At 41.5% G+C, this 19,386-nt stretch overlaps 1 protein-coding gene across 1 annotated transcript; it reads right to left on the reverse strand.

Moving 5' to 3' along the window:
- Positions 1-588: 588 nt before the first annotated feature.
- Positions 589-7,126, reverse strand: LOC115198645 (zinc finger BED domain-containing protein 4). The gene is made up of 2 exons (XM_029760740.1): positions 6,935-7,126; positions 589-5,395 (listed from the first exon to the last, which is right to left on the reverse strand). The coding sequence occupies exon 2, from the start codon at positions 5,205-5,207 to the stop codon at positions 1,377-1,379; it is 3,831 nt and encodes a 1,276-aa protein (XP_029616600.1). The 5' UTR covers positions 5,208-5,395; positions 6,935-7,126; the 3' UTR covers positions 589-1,376.
- Positions 7,127-19,386: the final 12,260 nt, after the last annotated feature.

Consider the following 19,386-nt stretch of genomic DNA (forward strand, 5'->3'; position numbering starts at 1 on the left):
CACATGCAAAGTGTATACAGGTCTTTCATTACTTCAACTGAAAATGATCCATATCCTCCAATTTTACTCCACCAAACCAGGTAACTGGTTTAATGTCTAACACTTCCTCCAAACGAAGTGGTCAGTTCAATAACCGCCATCCTTCAAAACAGTGCATTTCTTTTTATCTGAAATAAGTTCAAAGAACTCATTATGCTAGTTCTCCATTTAATGTTTTGTATGCATTTATAGTTTCCTATATGAACAAAACAGCTCATGAGCTTTGGAATAAAACTGAAGAGGAAATGCTTGTTGACTTACAAGGAAGTACTTGTGCCACTTGAGGCAATATTACATGCTTTGAGACCACTTTTCAGAAAGGTTACATTTAAATGTTGCAAATAGACATTCCCTGGTGACTCTGTTTCTCCATGTGTCTTCTCCCTACTAAACATGACCCTGACATCACACTAAGTGAAACTGGCAGGTAGTGCCTTAACATTTCTAGTAAGAACATTTTCTGTTGCCAAACATTTTGCTAGTGTCCCCTATCAAACATGGCAATTTTTGTACACAAAGCAGGAAAAAAATAAAAACAGGAACAAAGGATTACATAAGAAACCTTTTATTTACAAATGACCACAATTTGCATGGTTCCAGTCTGAATGCTTCCACATTTATGAAATTAAGTTCAACAATCATTATAACAAATGTACAGTACATTTTACTTGACAACCCATAATTTAATCCCTTGAAAATAAATGTCATTGTGCTAAAGACATATCAAACAAATTGCTTCTGAAAAAAATACAGCAATCTTGCATAATATTAAAATATTTCAGCAAGTTAAAAAAGCAATTTCTAAATCGACAGTACCATGAGCCACATTCATAATGAAATAAATAACACACTTAACATCTTTCAGTCACAGCATTTATTTTTGGGCAATGTGTTCATTTAGAAGAAGAAAAAAAAACAGCATCTTTTTTCTAATATTTTAAGCCATTTAAATTGAAAGACTTGATTTGCGCATCAAAGTATTTACAGCATTTTGACCTGAATTAGTTTTGGATAAGGCACAAGGAGAGAGAAGACAAACAAAATTAAGACACAGGAACAAATATTCACAACCCCTACCGCTAAATGCACCCCTCCCTCCCTGACACTTTTCACTGAGTCTCTGACTGATGCAAGTTCTAAAGTGTTGACAGTAGTACACAAAATGCAATTAAGAATAACTTCATTAACAATTCCAAATGCGCTCATGTTTTGAAAATGAAGCTCAGTGTATTGTTTATTCTCCTTTAGTTGCCCCTGAATCTAAAAAGTTACCCCTGTCATTTCACAGTTCTATGAATTGGACCTTGCTAAGGAGCCTCATAAGCAATGGTTTTAAATCAGTGCTGATAATAAATTAAGGGTAGGTTGACCTTCAGAAAGAGAAGCCCCTCCATGTTTTCTAGTAATGGCATGGGCTGATTCAGAGCGCAGTTCACACTGGCTGTGCTGAACAGAATCTCTGCTGGGACAATGCTGGGAGGGCAGCCCACGTAGCGGACAGCGACCTTGGCAAGGTCAGGCCACAGTAACTTCTTCAGGTTCCAATAGTCTAGTGGATCACAGCTTTGATCAAGTATGTCCTCCTCCAAGTATTCCAGCACTGCCAGCTCTGATGATTTTGGCTTGTCCTCCTGTTTTATCTTGTGTCTGATGTCATCCATGAGCGCCCAGAGGTTGTCCTTGTTTGAGGGAGAACCGCTTGATGAAACTGGGACCTCTCCACCACATCCGTTGGATAGTGAAGGCTTTATCTCAATTGAGGTAGAAAGGGACACCTGAAGTTCACTGATGAGGTCTTGTTTGCATTGCTCCGCCTCTTCCTCTGTGAACAAGGAAGTCTTGTACCGCGGGTCCAGCATTGTCGCCCAAGTGTACCTGGGGTCGTGTAGGGTCGACGACATCCTGCTCACCATCGCTTCCTTCAGAGACTTGAGCATGTTGTCGATGCCCATCGTCTCGTCAAAGAGCATGTCTATCTTCCGGTTGAGGATGTGGATCAGTGGTATGACTTGACCCAAAGTGGCAGTGCGATTGCTCATCTCCCTGCAGGCCACTTCGAAAGGCTTCAACGCATTGCATACCGACTGCATCACTTCCCACTGGTCGCAACTGATCATTTCCCTGAAGTTGCACTCTACTGACATCCCGTCAACCGCTTTCTTTTGTTCCACCAGACGTTCAAGCATGAAGAAGGATGTCCTCCATTTTGAGGGAACATCCTGGATGAGGCAATTTTCAGGTAGCTGGTAAACCTTCTGCAGTTCTGCCAACTTCTCCTTTGCTTTGTCTGAGCGATACACGCGCTCGCAGATCTTCCGAGCGTTGCTTAGAAGGTTCTGGACCATCCTCTGACTCTTTATGGCTTCATTCACAATTAGATCTATGGTGTGACCAAAGCACTGCACGATGACATGGTTGTTGTCCTCCAGGACGTTTGCAATAGCATTGTTGTCGGTTACAGTGAATCCTTTCTTCAGCCCTAAGGAGCTGATCCAGGTGTCCCAGAAGTATTCGAGCTGCTTCTGTATATTGAGCGTGTCATGGTCACAGTCTATCTGTGACACACTGAGGAGAGCGGAGCAGTGAAAGTCCTCACCCTGAGGTCTAACACATGATTCGTATGAAACCCAGTGGGCAGTAAGAGTCAGAAATTCCCGAGTCTGGCTAGTGACCCAGATGCTTGTTGTAAAATGGACAATACCACTCTCAGCCTCTTTCAGGTGTGTGAGAACAACCTCCTTCACCCTCTCATACATGTCTGGTATGGCAGTGCTGGTGAAATACGAAGAGGAGGGTAGAGAATATTGGGGTTGAAGATACTCCAGTAATCGGTTCAAACCAGTGTTCTCTACTAAGGCTGATGGCTGAAGATCCAGTGCAAGCATTTCGGCAACGAGTTTGGTGATTATTTTGGCAACCGGGTGGTATTCATCAAATCTTTCACAGTTTTCGTCATACACAGAAGAAGTGTCCATGAGTTCGTGTTTAACGTGAATTTCAGCAGACGGCACATCACCTGAGATAGTACTGTTACTTTCAAGAACATTTCCATGAAATCTCTGCATGTGCCTGAATAAACAACTAGTACCGAGGTTTGTTGTCTTTTTGCCCCGACTTATTGTGCGGCTACAGTGTAAACAAACCACCTTAGTGGGATCAGAAGGGGAAATAGAAAAATGATTCCACAACTTTGATGTCTTTTTACTGAATACAGAGTTATGTGGCTTTTTCTCTTTGGCAGGGCTGTTAGTCAGTTTGGCTGGAACAGCCTCAGCAGCAGAGAGAGTAGCGTAGGGATGAGGTGAGGAGTCCTTATCATTTGTGCTTTTTTGGTTTTTGAGGACATCAGGGTGCCTTCTCATTAGATGCCTCATCAAACAGCTGGTTCCGAAGTCTCCCCGTTTCCCCCGGCTTATGACACAGGGGCAGTATCGGCAGAGGGCTTTAAGCTGATCCACTGGAGAGACAATGAAATGGTGCCACACTTCGGATTTCACACGTTTCATGATTTTTTTATTTTGTTGGAAAATTGAACTCGCCGGATCCTCTTTCAGGCCTGAGCCCTCTAGAGACAGATCACACAGTGAGGGAGGTAAAGCAACATCCTCATCTCTAAGTCCAAAGCAGAGATTGAGGGAGGAATCCTGTTCTGATTGGTTTATTGTGTCATCAGACTCCTCCTTCACATCCATGCTTTCATCTTTGTTATGGGGCACTTCGTCAGATATTGTTTCTGGGGAGGATGGAGCGAAAGGGGATTCTTTTTTAATCTCCACTACTGAGTCCTGATGCAGCTGAGAGCGAGACAATAGTGTTGGTGGGTTTGTATATGGTGGTGGGATGTTCGAGCCCTGTCCATTTTCTTCAATGACAATTTCTCTGTGGGCTCTCCACATATGGCGAATCAGACAGCTTGTGCCCAGGTCCTTTCCATTTTTACCCCTGCTAAATTCATTCATGCAGTGTATGCATACTGCTTTGGAACTGTCAGCAGGGGACAGGTAGAAATGCTTCCACACAGCTGATCTTCTACGAGAACTTGAGTTTTTGGGAGTTGCAGCGAGGCGCTCACACCCACCTCCATCCATCGCTTCTTCGTGGTTGTTGTTGGAATGTGAGGATGAGACTGTGCCAGTGTCGTTTTTGGCACCCTTTTCAAGTTTTGGTAACACTTCTTTGGATGATATGTCAGAGCCCTCTGCTGAAGAGGTGGACGGTGAAGAGTTGTTTCGTGAGGCAGGAGTAGTAATGCTAGCTGCCAGGCTTCCGTTATTTGATGAATTTGAGGGGGGTATTACAGATGAGGCAACTGAAGCAGTCAGAGTATTTGAGGAGAGGTCGCCATCTTGTAAAAGCACAGTGGGGTGAGCCCTTCGTACGTGCCTCATTAAACAACTTGTACTGAGGTCCTTCTCGTTCTTACCTCGACTGAACTCTTTCATACAGTACATACAGATTGCTTTGGTACTATCGCGTGGAGATATGCAGAAATGGTTCCAGGCAGGGGATTTCTTCCTGGGATTAGCGTTAGTGGGACTTCTCATGGATGACAATAGGCTTTGAGTGACAGCATCCATCGCAACATCATAAAGAGTGCTTGTGTACCCACTAAGCATACTACTGTAATCATCTGTATTGTCATCTGTATCGTCTCTAGTAACAAAGGGGCCTACAGAACTATCATACGATAACCTTTCATCCTCTTGGGTCCCCGTCATACTGTTTGGATCCTCCTCTTCCTCATTATTATGTTCAGAAGTGCCATTTTCTATCTTGACCTCAGTGTTTAGATTTAGGATTTTGTTTGAAATGGCTGGAGAAGTAGGCCTAAGAGAGTCTTCTTTATCACATGCCTCATCCGCTTCATTGACAGACTCATTAATTGTTAATTGTCCATCAACCTGAGAAATAGATAAATTGTCTGGTTCCTCCTCGTGAATAGAAGCCACGGGGGAAGAATCTTTAGCCCATGTTTTAGACGGACAAAAGGTTTTTGCATCTGCAGTGTCATGGGGGGTGATGCTGTATGATTTAAACACGTAGCCATCTTGCCCCTCAATTTTTAGACATGTTCCTTTTGCCTCTCTTTTCTTGTTTTCTATGCCATTAGTTTCTGAGTCTACTACATCTTCTTCACTCTTAAGAGAGAGGTCTTCCTCTCCATCCATGTTAGCCGACCAAAGTTCTGGGAGAAAATCAAATGTTCTTATCTAATGCAGCTTGCCAAAAGTTCATGAGTGTGTGAGCATTTCTCACACCAACGTTTCAGTCTTTGTCCAGATCAGGAGCAAGCTTGTAGTCCATTTTCTCTATTTACGAACATGTCAAGAGAAGTTTCCACCTTTTATAGTAGGATCTGGAATGAGAGAGAAATTCAATAAAAAACATTTCAGCAAATAGCAGATAAAAACAAGTTGACAGACTAGAAACTGTTTATAGCATGTCAGGCTGCAATCCAAAGGTCCTCACATTACCCCTAAAACATATGTTTTAGGTTATATTATATATTAGCCATGCTTAGCAGTATGACAGTGCAGAGTTCTACCTGATAATTAATTGCACCCATCTGGTGTCCCAGGTCTAAATCAGTCCCTGATTAGAGAGGAACAACAACAACAACAAAAATACAGTGTAACTGGCTTCGAGGTCCAGAGTGATACTAGCCTACCATTGTTTAGGTGGTATCCCACCCAAAACATGTATATTCAATTGGTTTCAATGTTGGTGCGCATTGCTTCCAGCAATGACTAATTTTGGGATCCTTTAAGCCTAATCTATGACAAAATGTATAGTCTAACATTCATTGGTGGCATGTTATCAATATTCAAAGTAGGTATGTTGATAATATAATGTAATTAAATAATGGGAGTATAATTTCCCAATTTATGAATGAAAAATAGCCTAGAACACAATACACAACACATTGTTATTGGGTATCAAATTAATAACCGGTTTCATGGTTGCCACAGTAAGTAAACCATTTATTAGCAACAATGTCTTTAATTTGCCTATAAATTAAACTGCTTATTTACACAGGTATATTGAGGAGTGTTCTTTAACTAACTAACTAACCCAGAACAAGAGACAAATGGGGAATTAATCGTTATTCATGCATGCAGCCAGTCAGCCAGCTAACGTACCAGCAAACCACAACGAATGTTATGTTTCACCAAGACTGCAGCAACCACAGACATAATCCGATCGGATCACAATTATGTCTGGAATCTAGACAAAACAACTAGAGCAGTATCATACTCCTTTTTCTAACTAGAACGTTATCCAACTGCTAATGAGCTAGTTAGCGTGACAGCTAACTAGTTAGCTTGACAGCTAGCTAGCTACAGGAGGCTTATTTCCTGATACAGCGTTAGTTGGATGGCTAGTACTTTTCCGGGTAGAGTTAGCTAACGACCAACATCCAGGATTAAGGTGTGACACATTGATTTGCTTTAAAATAGTAGTTATTTCACTCAACTCATAATTTGGAGCCCATTGAGTTAATGCTAAGTGCTAACCTTAGCTAGCCAGCCAAGTTAATAGCAATGCCAGTGTCTGAGGTTAGCTGGTTAGCTACACAAAAAACATGCACACACAATATGGGTTTCTAAAACAGAAATCGGAAACCATAACTTCACAAACCGACTATCCTTTCAACTACATATATGAAGCCGCCTGTGTATTAACTGGCAACAGTGTCCGATACAGTACGGAACCTGGTCGTGCCAGCTAGCTAGGCCACACTGGGCATTACCTATCTGGTGAGACAGAACCAGATCCTTCCCTGGTAATGGAACAGAAGAACCACAGACCAACCGAATCAGCCCAGCACATTAATCACGACGTTATTTTAACAAAAATAACCCCTAGAAATCACAGACCAAGATAGTATACATACCTTGAAATCTTAGTGTATAATTCACTGGCTTTCTGTTACTAAACAGTTAAATAGGACCCATTTGATTGATCCAGAGGGGGATTTACTTCGTTGCTTTGTCTCCTAGCAGTTCACATTCAGTTGAAACAAGTCCACACAGCGTCGGACGGAAGAAACACGCTTTATGATGTCACTGGGTTGAAGGGTTTTCCAATATGGCGACGGGGACAATAAAAAAACACTAAAAATTCGTCGATATTGCAACACTTCTTAATAGATCGATACGTGCATACTACTTCTTTTCAGACGTTATGATGCATTGTTTGCATATGCCATCGCCAATACAGGGACAATAATCAATTTTCCCAACGGTGTTGATTGTTTTTCTCCTGTTATTACTGCTCTTAAATTTTAACCTTACCAACGGGGTTTCTTGACCTGAAGTGTCTCTCCCAGGGGCACTGAAATCATCACGGGTGGGCATATGGTTGACACAACAAAACTCGACACATTTATGAACATATTTGACTTGTCTTATTTCTAGAAACACAGGCATAACACATTGTTATGAAAGACTTGTTGTATAATAGTCATTGTTCACTAATCACTGCTGAGAACAATGTGAATGTGAAATCTAAATGTGTGGAGTGAGTCTAAATTTAGACTGTCTCAACCAGCATGAAACACACATTAAATGGGAATTTGAATGTTAATACAGACTGAATTTAGAACAAATTACTAGGCTGCATGCATGTAAATCCTCATGCATGCTTTGAGGCTTCACAGGATAGGGGGCAGATGGGGCCAAAGATGGTGTATAGTTTACTCTGGCCATTTGTGAACATATTTGAAAGGTTTCTGTCTGTGAAAGTGGGCTTTCCCTCTCTCGCGTGAGCATGCTTTCCCACATGAGCTCATGGTTCCTCCATAATATCTGCCATGCTCATGTAACAGTATAGCTTCCGTCCCTCTCTTCGCCCCAACCTGGGCTCGAACCAGGGACCCTTGCACACATCAACAACTGACAACCCACGAAGCATCGTTACCCATCGCGCCACAAAAGCCGCGGTGCAAGGGGAAACCCTACTTCAAGTCTCAGAGCGAGTGACGTCACCGACTGAAACGCTATTAGCGCGCACCACCGCAAACTAACTAGCCATTTCACATCGGTTACACTCATGCGAGAGAGGCTAAATCTTGCTCAGAGGTATTTTTGTTTTTTTTATTAGGATCACAATTAGCTGTAGCGAAAGCAGCAGCTATTTTTCATGGGGTCCACACAAAACATGAAACATGACATATTACAGAAAATGTATAGACAAGAACTGCTCAAGGACAGAACATATATTTAAAAACAGAACACACAGCCTACAGTGGGCGAAATAAGTATTTGATCCCCTGCTGATTTTGTACGTTTGCCCACTTACAAAGAAATGATCAGTCTATAATTTTAATGGTAGGTTTATATGAACAGTGAGAGACAGAATAACAAAAACAAATCCAGAAAAACACATGTCAAAAATGTTATAAAATTATTTGCATTTTAATGAGGGAAATAAATATTTGACCCCTCTGCAAAACATGACTTAGTACTTGGTGGCAAAACCCTTGTTGGCAATCACAGAGGTCAGACGTTTCTTGTAGTTGGCCACCAGGTTTGCACACATCTCAGAAGGGCTTTTGTCCCACTCCTCTTTGCATATCTTCTCCAAGTCATTAAGGTTTCGAGGCTGACGTTTGGCAACTCGAACCTTCAGCTCCCTCCACAGATTTTCTATAGGATTAAGGTCTGGAGACTGGCTAGGCCACTCCAGGACCTTAATGTGCTTCTTCTTGAGCCACTCCTTTGTTGCCTTGGCCGTGTGTTTTGGGTCATTGTCATGCTGGAATACCCATCCACGACCCATTTTCAATGTCCTGGCTGAGGGAAGGAGGTTCTCACCCAAGATTTGACAGTACATGGCCCCGTCAAATGATGCGGTGAAGTTGTCCTGTTCCCTTAGCAGAAAAACACCCCCAAAGCATAATGTTTCCACCTCCATGTTTGACGGTGGAGATGGTGTTCTTGGGGTCATAGGCATCATTCCTCCTCCTCCAAACACGGCGAGTTGAGTTGATGCCAAAGAGCTCCATTTTGGTCTCATCTGACCACAACACTTTCACCAGTTGTCCTCTGAATCATTCAGATGTTCATTGGCAAACTTCAGACGGGCATGTATATGTATTCTTGGGCAGGGGGACCTTGCGGGCGCTGCAGGATTTCAGTCCTTCACGGCGTAGTGTGTAACCAATTGTTTTCTTGGTGACTATGGTCCCAGCTGCCTTGAGATCATTGGCAAGATCCTCCCGTGTAGTTCTGGGCTGATTCCTCACCGTTCTCATGATCATTGCAACTCCACGAGGTGAGATTTTGCATGGAGCCCCAGGCCGAGGGATATTGACAGTTCTTTTGTGTTTCTTCCATTTGCGAATAATCGCACCAAATGTTGTCACCTTCTCACCAAGCTGCTTGGCGATGGTCTTGTAGCCCATTCCAGCCTTGTGTAGGTCTACAATCTTGTCCCTGACATCCTTGGAGAGCTCTTTGGTCTTGGCCATGGTGGAGAGTTTGGAATCTGATTGATTGATTTCTTCTGTGGACAGGTGTCTTTTATACAGGTAACAAGCTGCGGTTAGGAGCACTCCCTTTAAGAGTGTGCTCTTAATCTCAGCTCGTTACCTGTATAAAAGACACCTGGGAGCCAGAAATCCTTCTGATTGAGAGGGGGTCAAATACTTATCCCTCATTAAAATGCAAATCAATTTCTAACATTTTTGACATGCGTGTTTCTCTATATTTTTGTTGTTATTCTGTCTCTCACTGTTCAAATAAACCTACCATTAAAATTATAGACTGATGATTTCTTTGTCAGTGGGCAAACATACAAAATCAGCAAGGGATCAAATACTTTTCCCCCCCACTGTACATATCAATACATACACACTAAATATCTAGGTAAATAGGGAAGAGACATTGTGCTGTGAGGTGTTGCTTTATCTGTTTTTTTAAACCAGGTTTGCTGTTCATTTGAGCAATATGAGATGGAAGGGAGTTCCATGCAATAATGGCTCTAAATAATACTGTATGCTTTCTTGAATTTGTTCTGGACTTGGGGACTGTGAAAAGTCCCCTGGTGATATGTCTGGTGGGGTAAGTGTGTGTGTGTGTGTGTGTGTGTGTCAGAGCTGTGTGTAAGTTGACTATGCAAATTATTGGGAATTTTCAATATATTAATGTTTCTTCTAAAAAGAAGAAGTGAAGCAGTCAGTCTCTTCTCAACTCTTAGCCATGAGAGACGGGCATGCATAGTATTTATATTAGCCCTCTGATTATATTGAAAAGCAAGATGTGCCACTCGGTTCTGGGCCAGCTGCAGGTTAACTAGGTATTTATTTGCAGCGCTTGACCACATGACTGGACAATAATCAAGACAAGACAAAACAAGAGCCTGCAGGACTTGCTTTTTGGAGTGTGGTGTCAAAAAAGCAGAACATCTCTTTAGTATGGATAGACCTCTCCCCATCTTTACAATAATTTAATATTTTTATTTATTTTTATTTCACCTTTCTTTAACCAGGTAGGCTAGTTGAGAACAAGTTCTCATTTGCAACTGCGACCTGGCCAAGATAAAGCATAGCAATTCGACACATACAACAACACAGAGTTACACGGAACATGGAATGGAATAAACAAAACATACAGTCAATAATACAGTAGAACAAAAGAAAACAAAAAGTCTATATACAGTGAGTGCAAATGAGGTAAGATAAGGCAATAAATAGGCCATGGTGGCGAAGTAATTACAATATAGCAATTAAAACACTGGAATGGTAGATGTGCAGAAGATGAATGTGCAAGTAGAGATACTGGGGTGCAAAGGAGCAAGATAAATAAATAAATACAGTATGGGGATGAGGTAGGTAGATAGATGGGCTGTTTACAGATGGGATATGTACAGGTGCAGTGATCTGTGAGCTGCTCTGACAGCTGGTGCTTAAAGCTAGTGAGGGAGATATAAGTCTCCAGCTTCAGAGATTTTTGCAGTTTGTTCCAGTCATTGGCAGCACAGAACAGGAAGGAAAGATGACCAAAGGCTTTGGGGGTGAACAGTGAGATATACCTGCTGGAGCGCGTGCTACGAGTGGGTGCTGCTATGGTGACCAGTGAGCTGAGATAAGGCGGGGCTTTACCTAGCAGAGACTTGTAGATAACCTGTAGCCAGTGGGTTTGGCGACGAGTATGAAGCAAGGGCCAACCAACGAGAGCGTACAGGTCGCAATGGTGGGTAGTGTATAGGGCTTTGGTGACAAAACGGATGGCACTGTGATAGACTGCATCCAGTTTGATGAGTAGAGTGTTGGAGGCTATTTTATAGATGACATCACCGAAGTCGAGGATCGGTAGGATGGTCAGTTTTACGAGGGTATGTTTGGCAGCATGAGTGAAGGATGCTTTGTTGTGATATAGGAAGCCGATTCTAGATTTAATTTTGGATTGGAGATGCTTAATGTGAGTCTGGAAGGAGAGTTTACAGTCTAACAAGACACCCAGGTATTTGTAGTTGTCCATGTATTCTAAGTCAGAGCCGTACAGAGTAGTGATGCTGGACGGGCGAGCACGTGCGCGCAGTGATCGATTGAAGAGCATGCATTTAGTTTTACTTGCGTTTAAGAGTAGTTGGAGGCCATGGAAGGAGAGTTGTATGGCATTGAAGCTCGTCTGGAGGTTAGTTAACACAGTGTCCAAAGAGGGGCCAGAAGTATACAGAATGGTGTCATCTGCGTAGAGGTGGATCAGAGAATCACCAGCAGCAAGAGCAACATCATTGATGTATACAGAGACGAGAGTCGGCCCGAGAATTGAACCCTGTGGCACCCCCATAGAGACTGCTAGAGGTCCGGACAACAGGCCCTCCGATTTGACACACTGAGCTCTATCAGAGAAGTAGTTGGTAAACCAGGCAAGGCAATCATTTGAGAAACCAAGATTGTCGAGTCTGCCAATAAGAATGTGGTGATTGACAGAGTCAAAAGCCTTGGCCAGATCGATGAATATGGCTGCACAGTAATGTCTCTTATCGATGGCGGTTATGATATCATTTAGGACCTTGAGCATGGCTGAGGTGCACTCATGGCCAGCTCTGAAACCAGATTGCATAGCGGAGAAGGTACGGTGGGATTCGAAATGGTCGGTAATCTGTTACCTTGGCTTTCGAAGACCTTAGAAAGATAGGGTAGGATAGATATAGGTCTGTAGCAGTTTGGGTCTAGAGTGTCACCCGCTTTGAAGAGACAGCTTTCCAATCTTTGGGAATCTCAGACAATACGGAAGAGAGGTTGAATAGGCTAGTAATAGGGGTTGCAACAATTTCGGCAGATAATTTTAGAAAGAGAGGGTCCAGATTGTCTTGCCCGGCTGATTTGCATGGGTACAGATTTTGCAGCTCTTTCAGAACATCAGCTATCTGGATTTGGGTGAAGGAGAAATGGTGGGGGCTTTGGCGGGTTGCTGTGGGGGGTGCTGGGCAGGTTACCGGGGTAGGGGTAGCCAGGTGGAAAGCATGGCCAGCCGTAGAGAAATGCTTATTGAAATGCTCAATTATAGTGGATTTATCGGTGGTAACAGTGTTTCCTAGCCTCAGAGCAGTGGGCAGCTGGGAGGAGGTGCTCTTATTCTCCATGGACTTTACAGTGTCCCGGAACTTTGGGGTTGTACATGGTAGGTTCATTGATAATTTGTGTGAGATTGAGGGCATCAAGCTTAGATTGTAGGATGGCTGGGGTGTTAAGCATGTCCCAGTTTAGGTCACCTAGTAGCACAAGCTCAGAAGATAGATGGGGGGCAATCAATTCACATATGGTATTGAGGGGACAGCTGGGGGCAGAGGGAGGTCTATAGCAAGCGGCAACAGTGAGATACTTGTTTCTGGAAAGGTGCATTTTTAGAAGTAGAAGCTTGAATTGTTTGGGTACAGACTTGGATAGTAATACAGAACTCTGCAGGCTATCTTTGCAGTAGATTGCCACACCGCCCCCTTTGGCAGTTCTATCTTGGCGGAAAATGTTATAGTTAGCGATGGAGATTTCAGGGTTTTTGGTGGTTTTCCTAAGCCAGGATTCAGACACGGATAAGACATCCAGGTTGGCAGAGTGTGCTAAAGAAGTGAGTAAAACAAACTAAAAATCTACAGTGCCCTCCATAATTATTGGAACAGTGATGCATTTTCTCATCTTTTGTGTCTATACTCCAAAAGTTTGGATTTGAAATCAAACAATGACTATGAGGTTAAAGTGCAGACTGTCAGATTTTATTTTTATAGCACGTCATGACTACATCAAGCTTGTGATTCTACACATTTGTTGGATGCAAATATCATACCCCACCAAAAATGCTAACCTCCCATGTTGTTGTAATGATAAGAGGTCAGCACGTCTTGGGGGTTTGATATTTGTGCGTTTGTAACTTTCTCACTCATCATTATTCACGATTCATTCAGGATTATCCATAATCATGGTAGCATCCACATGAATGTAGAAGTGTTTAGAAACATATTTGATTCTTATTTCAAATAAAAGTGGCTTCAAAATGACACAATGCATTATTTACCATTCATTTCTATTGGGCACAAAATAATCTGAAACATAACCAAAACAAACAGCATATGCATCCGACACATGTGCAGAGTCACAAGCTTGATGTAGTCATTGTGTGCTATGAATATGGGTCCAAATACTTCAACCATACAGTTTTTCAATTCCTCATCAATCCATGGAGCCTTAACAGTTCTAACAGGCAGTTTGTTAACAGGTGCATGTTTATCAATAATTGGAAGAAGCAATTTCATAAATTCATCAAGTACATCATCTGGATGCTCCTTAATAATCACATCAGATCAACAAATATGTTGGGGTGTTGCAATAGGTCACCAAGTGCTAACAGTCAGTATCTAAATAATGTGTGTGAAAAGCTTGATAGTGGATGTGATGTAAACAGTGGTCTACTTTCTTGGGGACCTGAATATTGACTGATTTCATCAAGCTGTCCGCTCAAGAGGAAGTTTCTCACTGTAACCAGTGCCTGTAATCTGGTTCAGGTTATTAATCGACCTACAAACACTAAAGGAACAAGATCATACACATGTATTAATCAAATTTTTACTAATACTGTAGAACTTTGTTCTAAAGCTGTATCCGTACCCATTGGATTTAGTGATCACAATATAGTGGCTAAATCTAGGAGAGCCAAAGTTGTGCTGAACGACATGTTTCCCCAAAATGTTCTTGTGTGTTCTTGAACAGACTTTGAGGTATGTTTACTCCCGTTTGGTTAGTGTGGCGAGGTGTGACATAATAATGCCATGTTCAAAACAACTGGGAACTCTGAAATCTCCGACTTCTGATTTCAGTGCGTTCAAGACAGCTGGGAACTCTGAAAAAACCAGCTCCAACTGGGAAAATAGTTTTGAACGGTCATCCACCTCGATATTCCAAGTCAGGAACTTGAGCCTCTTTGTAGAGCTCCAACTTTCTGACCTGAAGATCACTGACGTTATGTTTTAACATCGTTTTTTCCCCCAGAGTTCCCAGGTGTCTTGAAAGCGCGATAAAGCAATGATTGATGTATTTAAAGGGCAGTGGCCATGATGACAGCGATCCCCAATCCACAACCCGTTTTTCAACTATTTGTTTAGTACTGCACCGTCTGTTAAATTGAACGTTCCAGAATTTAAAAACCCACTGAACACTGCCGTGTTATATTTAGTGTCCCCTCAGTACTTATAAGGCACACTTGAGGACTTGAGTGGCTTCTATGGTAAGCTTAAAGGGGCAGCTGAACATTTTTGTCTCATCTGTGATATTTTGGCTAAAAGACTCAGGTCACAAAATATTAAATTGAGCAAAATAGCACATTACTTCTTATTAGTCATACACTCATTGTTTTATAAACATTATTAAGCATGCTGATCCATTTTGATTTGTGTTTTTTGGTGTAATTAATGTCTGGTAAAAAATCTGAGTGGCTGGTAGATTTTTTTATTTACCTGCCACAGTGGCTGGTAGACAAAACAGTTAGTTGTAGGCCCTGGTAGCAAGGACTGAGAAGTGAGAATGAGATAGTCAGGTGTCATACATACGTTCACTGTCACTCACCAAGGCAGGATAGGAAGGGTATGTCGTGAAAATTCTACACATGGGACACTAAAGTCAATCTTAAATTAATCATTCTTTATTAACAGCAAGCTGGAGAGGTCACCGTCAAACTTAGATGCATAAAGTACCGGTCTGAAGTCCTGTACATTCTCTTATATACTGCTTACACAGACAAGTCATATTTGCATGATTTAGCTTATTTATTATTCATAATTAATTCATCATTACAACTCCTGGCCCTAGCTATAGTTTACTTTGGGCACGCTCATCCGGACGTGAAAATAGTGCCCCCTAGCCCAAAGAGGATAACCAGAGCCCAGTGTTTTCCTGAGTGGTATACTATGATGCATGCTATATAAACATTAATTCAAGCAATTCTATTCATGATTTTCATTCCAAATTGTATTCTTTTTGTAATATCAAGTTTTCCAGTGAGTTGTGACGTATTTAACCTGTGTGTTGATGTGTTGATGCTGTCACTGTTAGAATGGCTCTTGAAGTGTTTCTCTATTTACAGTGAACCCCTCAGTTTGCTTGTAAGTTTATTACGAAAGATCTCACCATGAACGCCTTAAAACGTCTACATGACATCTACGTGTACATCATGCTTTCAAGTCGTGTACATGTACATGCGACAATTACGTGTCACGTGTTAGTTTAAGTGTCTGTTTAGTTTATTATTAAAGATCTCACCATGAACGCCTTACAAACATCTACATGACGTCTACATGTATATGATTTTGTAAAAAATATTTTTCATTTGCCACAGTAATGAAATTAATTTCATTTGTTGATTTAGCTAAAATAGGCATATCACTTCAATACAAAAATTATTAGACTAGTTGATTTGTAGCCAGCCACCATTACTGTGTAGATATGCCTATTTCTCAAATCAATACAGACACAAGGGTTTCTTTGTTGGAGGTAGCCCTATTCAGAAATAAGAGGTAGCCTAGGTCTCGAGTGGCACATTCAAAACCACTCGGAACTCAGCAATCTCTGAATTCCGACTTCAGTGCGTTCAAGACAACTGGGAACTTGGGGGGGAAACACGAGCTCTGACTAGGAAAAATAGTTTTGAACGGTGATCCAACTCGGAATTCCAAATCAGAAACTCTGGCATCTTTCTCTGACCTGAAAATCACTGATGTCATGATTTGACCTCGTTTTTTCCCCAGAGTTCTAAGTTTACCACAAATGTACCGGTTCAACAGACACAATCACTGTCACCATGCAATCCTTAGGCTATACATTTCTGTGGATATGGTTATGGTTAAAAGCAGGGCTTGAATTGAGGAGGTATGTGAGGATATAGGCCTAAACCTTGTTATTTAGGCGGGCAAAAAGCATATGCTACCCCTTGTTTGCTTAGCCTTAGAAAACAGTCCGGGTTATATAAAGTGATCTAGGCTATAATAATGATTAACTCCACAATTAATTTCTGCATAGTCTACTAGCCTATCGAAGGTCTTGCTCAGCCTCATCCTCACAGGAAAAGTGTGGTTGTTTTATTAAATGCTCCCTAATTTAGAATATTAGTGGTAGGCTATGCATACAGCAAAAGACCAGAAAGATAGAATCGGGATGGGTCTATTCATATACCAAACAGCTTAACAGGTACACTTTTTTATTCAGGAGAATCACATTGAATCAGGCAATTCATTTCAGTGCAGTTGCGTTATTACGCATAACTTGAACTGAAACGGAACCAAAAACATCCCAGCCTGTTTTGATCACAGATCATGATGAAGCCTGAACATTTCAGCAGTTTGTCGTTGATTTAGCTAACAATCACCTACAGATTTGACACAAAGGAAGACCTACATTTAATCTGGTTTGACAAATAGCCTGACTAGGATCCTTTGACTTTCCCCCACATTATGTTCCCAATTAGGCTAAATGTAGTCCTATTAATGAGCTTTTAATGTTGTCCTATTAATTTGCATAGGCTAACCATTGCAATCAATTCTATTTACTAGCTTCTGTTTGTTATGAATAAACAGGCATCGGGGTAAAAAATATATAATAATTTGTTTCGATGCTCCCCCACATACATTAATGTTATTTACCTTACAGATAACAAAGTCAGCTAATTTCCACTTCATTCATATGTAAATACATTTGATTCATACACTGGCTTGTCTGTCTGGCATGTTTTCATTTTAAACTGTCCTTCCCTTATCTACACTGAAATAATATTATATCAGTAGTCCGCTATTATGATAAAAAAAATATATAGCTCATTAGTACACCATTGTGATTGAAAATATATCTATTGTAGGTCCTAGGACACAACTATGATTAATGTTGAACTAACAAATACCGTCAAGGGATACGTTAAAATTTACAATAATGAACACCTTGTGAAACAGCTGTGAAAACCGATCAGACAATATTTAAGATTTAAACATATAAACGTTAGAAATAAATGAAATTATATTTCATATTATTACTAATACGTCTCTTACATATCTCTTGGAGGGCCAGAAAATAAATTAACCGCGAACAATATTTTTTACCGGGTCAAAAACCTCCACATGCTTCTCAGCCCATGCCTGAAGGTGGTATTCGAAGACGTTCTGATCTGGTTTGACAACTTCCACCACATCAGGTGGAGTTTCAGTGATCTCAAAGTACATTATACAAAAATAGAAATAGACAAACAACACTAAGCCAATCACAAATTTTAATACTCCACTCTATGCAATAATTCTATATACAATTGCATTGTTTACCTCAGTAAACAGCTGTGGCTCCCGTCCGTACAGCAGGCGATAGGGTGAGTACTCAGGAGGCCTGGACGCTACTGTTTTGTGCAAAGAGAATTACCTTCAGGTTGTCCTCCCACCATTCCTGCCCTTCAAGGGACTTGCCCATGGCAGTCTTGAGGGTCTGGTTAGTCTGTTCATCCAAACCTGGAGTCACAATACATCTACACATACACATTATGTATAACTCACTGTACTATCAGTGTCAATTTCGAAAAATATATAAATTACTGGAAGCATATGCAAAACAATGCTACAACCATTCCATTATTAACCACTAACATGTAAGCTAACATTGACAGAAAGATTGCCTACAGCTAGCTAGCGCTTAGCCAAGCAACATTTGGTTAACATCAAGCTAGCGAAATGTTAAACGCTATTTTTATACAAATATTAACACTTTAACACATGTTATCGTGACGTCACTGTAGTAGGATGTCCTTTGGGGGTATCCGTACCTATGTATGACATGCGAGGGTTAGGTTAATAAACAGGCTGGAGCTAGAACCTCGTTGTCGCGCGTCCTTATTTTAGATCATACTACATGGTGTCAGAAGTGGTTTTAAAATTCACATAAACGTGAAGGACGTACCAAGTAAATCATACATTCAGGCTGTTTCAAAGCAGGGAGGGCACAGTGTTGGAGATAAAACAGCGTATATCATTGTTTTGCTAGCTAACGAGCAAGGACTAAGTTACTGCTAAGCAACATGTTGCAAGAGGAAGCAACTGGATATCAGGGTTTGCGACACCAAGTTCAACGGGCAGGCCAATGACTAGGGCTGACGGATTTCGCATTAGTCCCCCGGAGAATTTTGTTTGTATGGACATTCAAAACTGGCCGAAATGGATCAGGCGCTTTGAAAGGTACAGGGTAGCATCAGGCTTAAACATGAAAGATGAGGCATTTCAAGTTAATACACTGATCTACTCTATGGGCGATGAAGCTGAGGATATATTAAATGCTTCAACGTTGACTGAGGAAGAGAAACTTAACTACAGTGCTGTTAAAGACTGTTTTGAAACACATTTTGTAGGGAGACACGACATTATATTATAGAGAGCTAGGTTTAATATGCACAAACAGGAGCAGGGGGAAACCACCGACAGTTTTATCACAGCTGTTCACAAACTAGCAGAACATTGTCAGTTTGGCGCGCTCAGAGAAGAGCTGATCCGAGATCGGATTGTAGTGGGAATAAGAAATATATCACTTTCTGAAAAGTTACAGTTGGATTCCCAGCTTACCTTGTCCAAAGCTGTAAACCAGGTTAGGCAGAGTGAGACAGTAAAAAGACAGCAGACGATACTGCGCGACAGCAGCTCCTTGCAGAGCGAAGAAAGTGAGGAAATAAATGCATTTTCATACGGAGCTAAAAAAATGGAGGGGAACACAGAACAGAAACAGACGTGGAGAAAACAATCACAGACAGCACCGTAGCTAGTTCCAGTGTTTGTCGCAAATGTGGGAAATCCCCTTTCCACAGATGGAAAGATTGCCCAGCAAAGGATGCG

This window comes from Salmo trutta, chromosome 8 (assembly GCF_901001165.1).
Source record: "Salmo trutta chromosome 8, fSalTru1.1, whole genome shotgun sequence".
Classification (NCBI taxonomy): domain Eukaryota; kingdom Metazoa; phylum Chordata; class Actinopteri; order Salmoniformes; family Salmonidae; genus Salmo; species Salmo trutta.

Excerpts from the sequence above, each read along its gene's own strand:
- LOC115198645 (XM_029760740.1), bottom strand. The coding sequence starts at position 5,207 with ATGGATGGAGAGGAAGACCTCTCTCTTAAGAGTGAAGAAGATGTAGTA.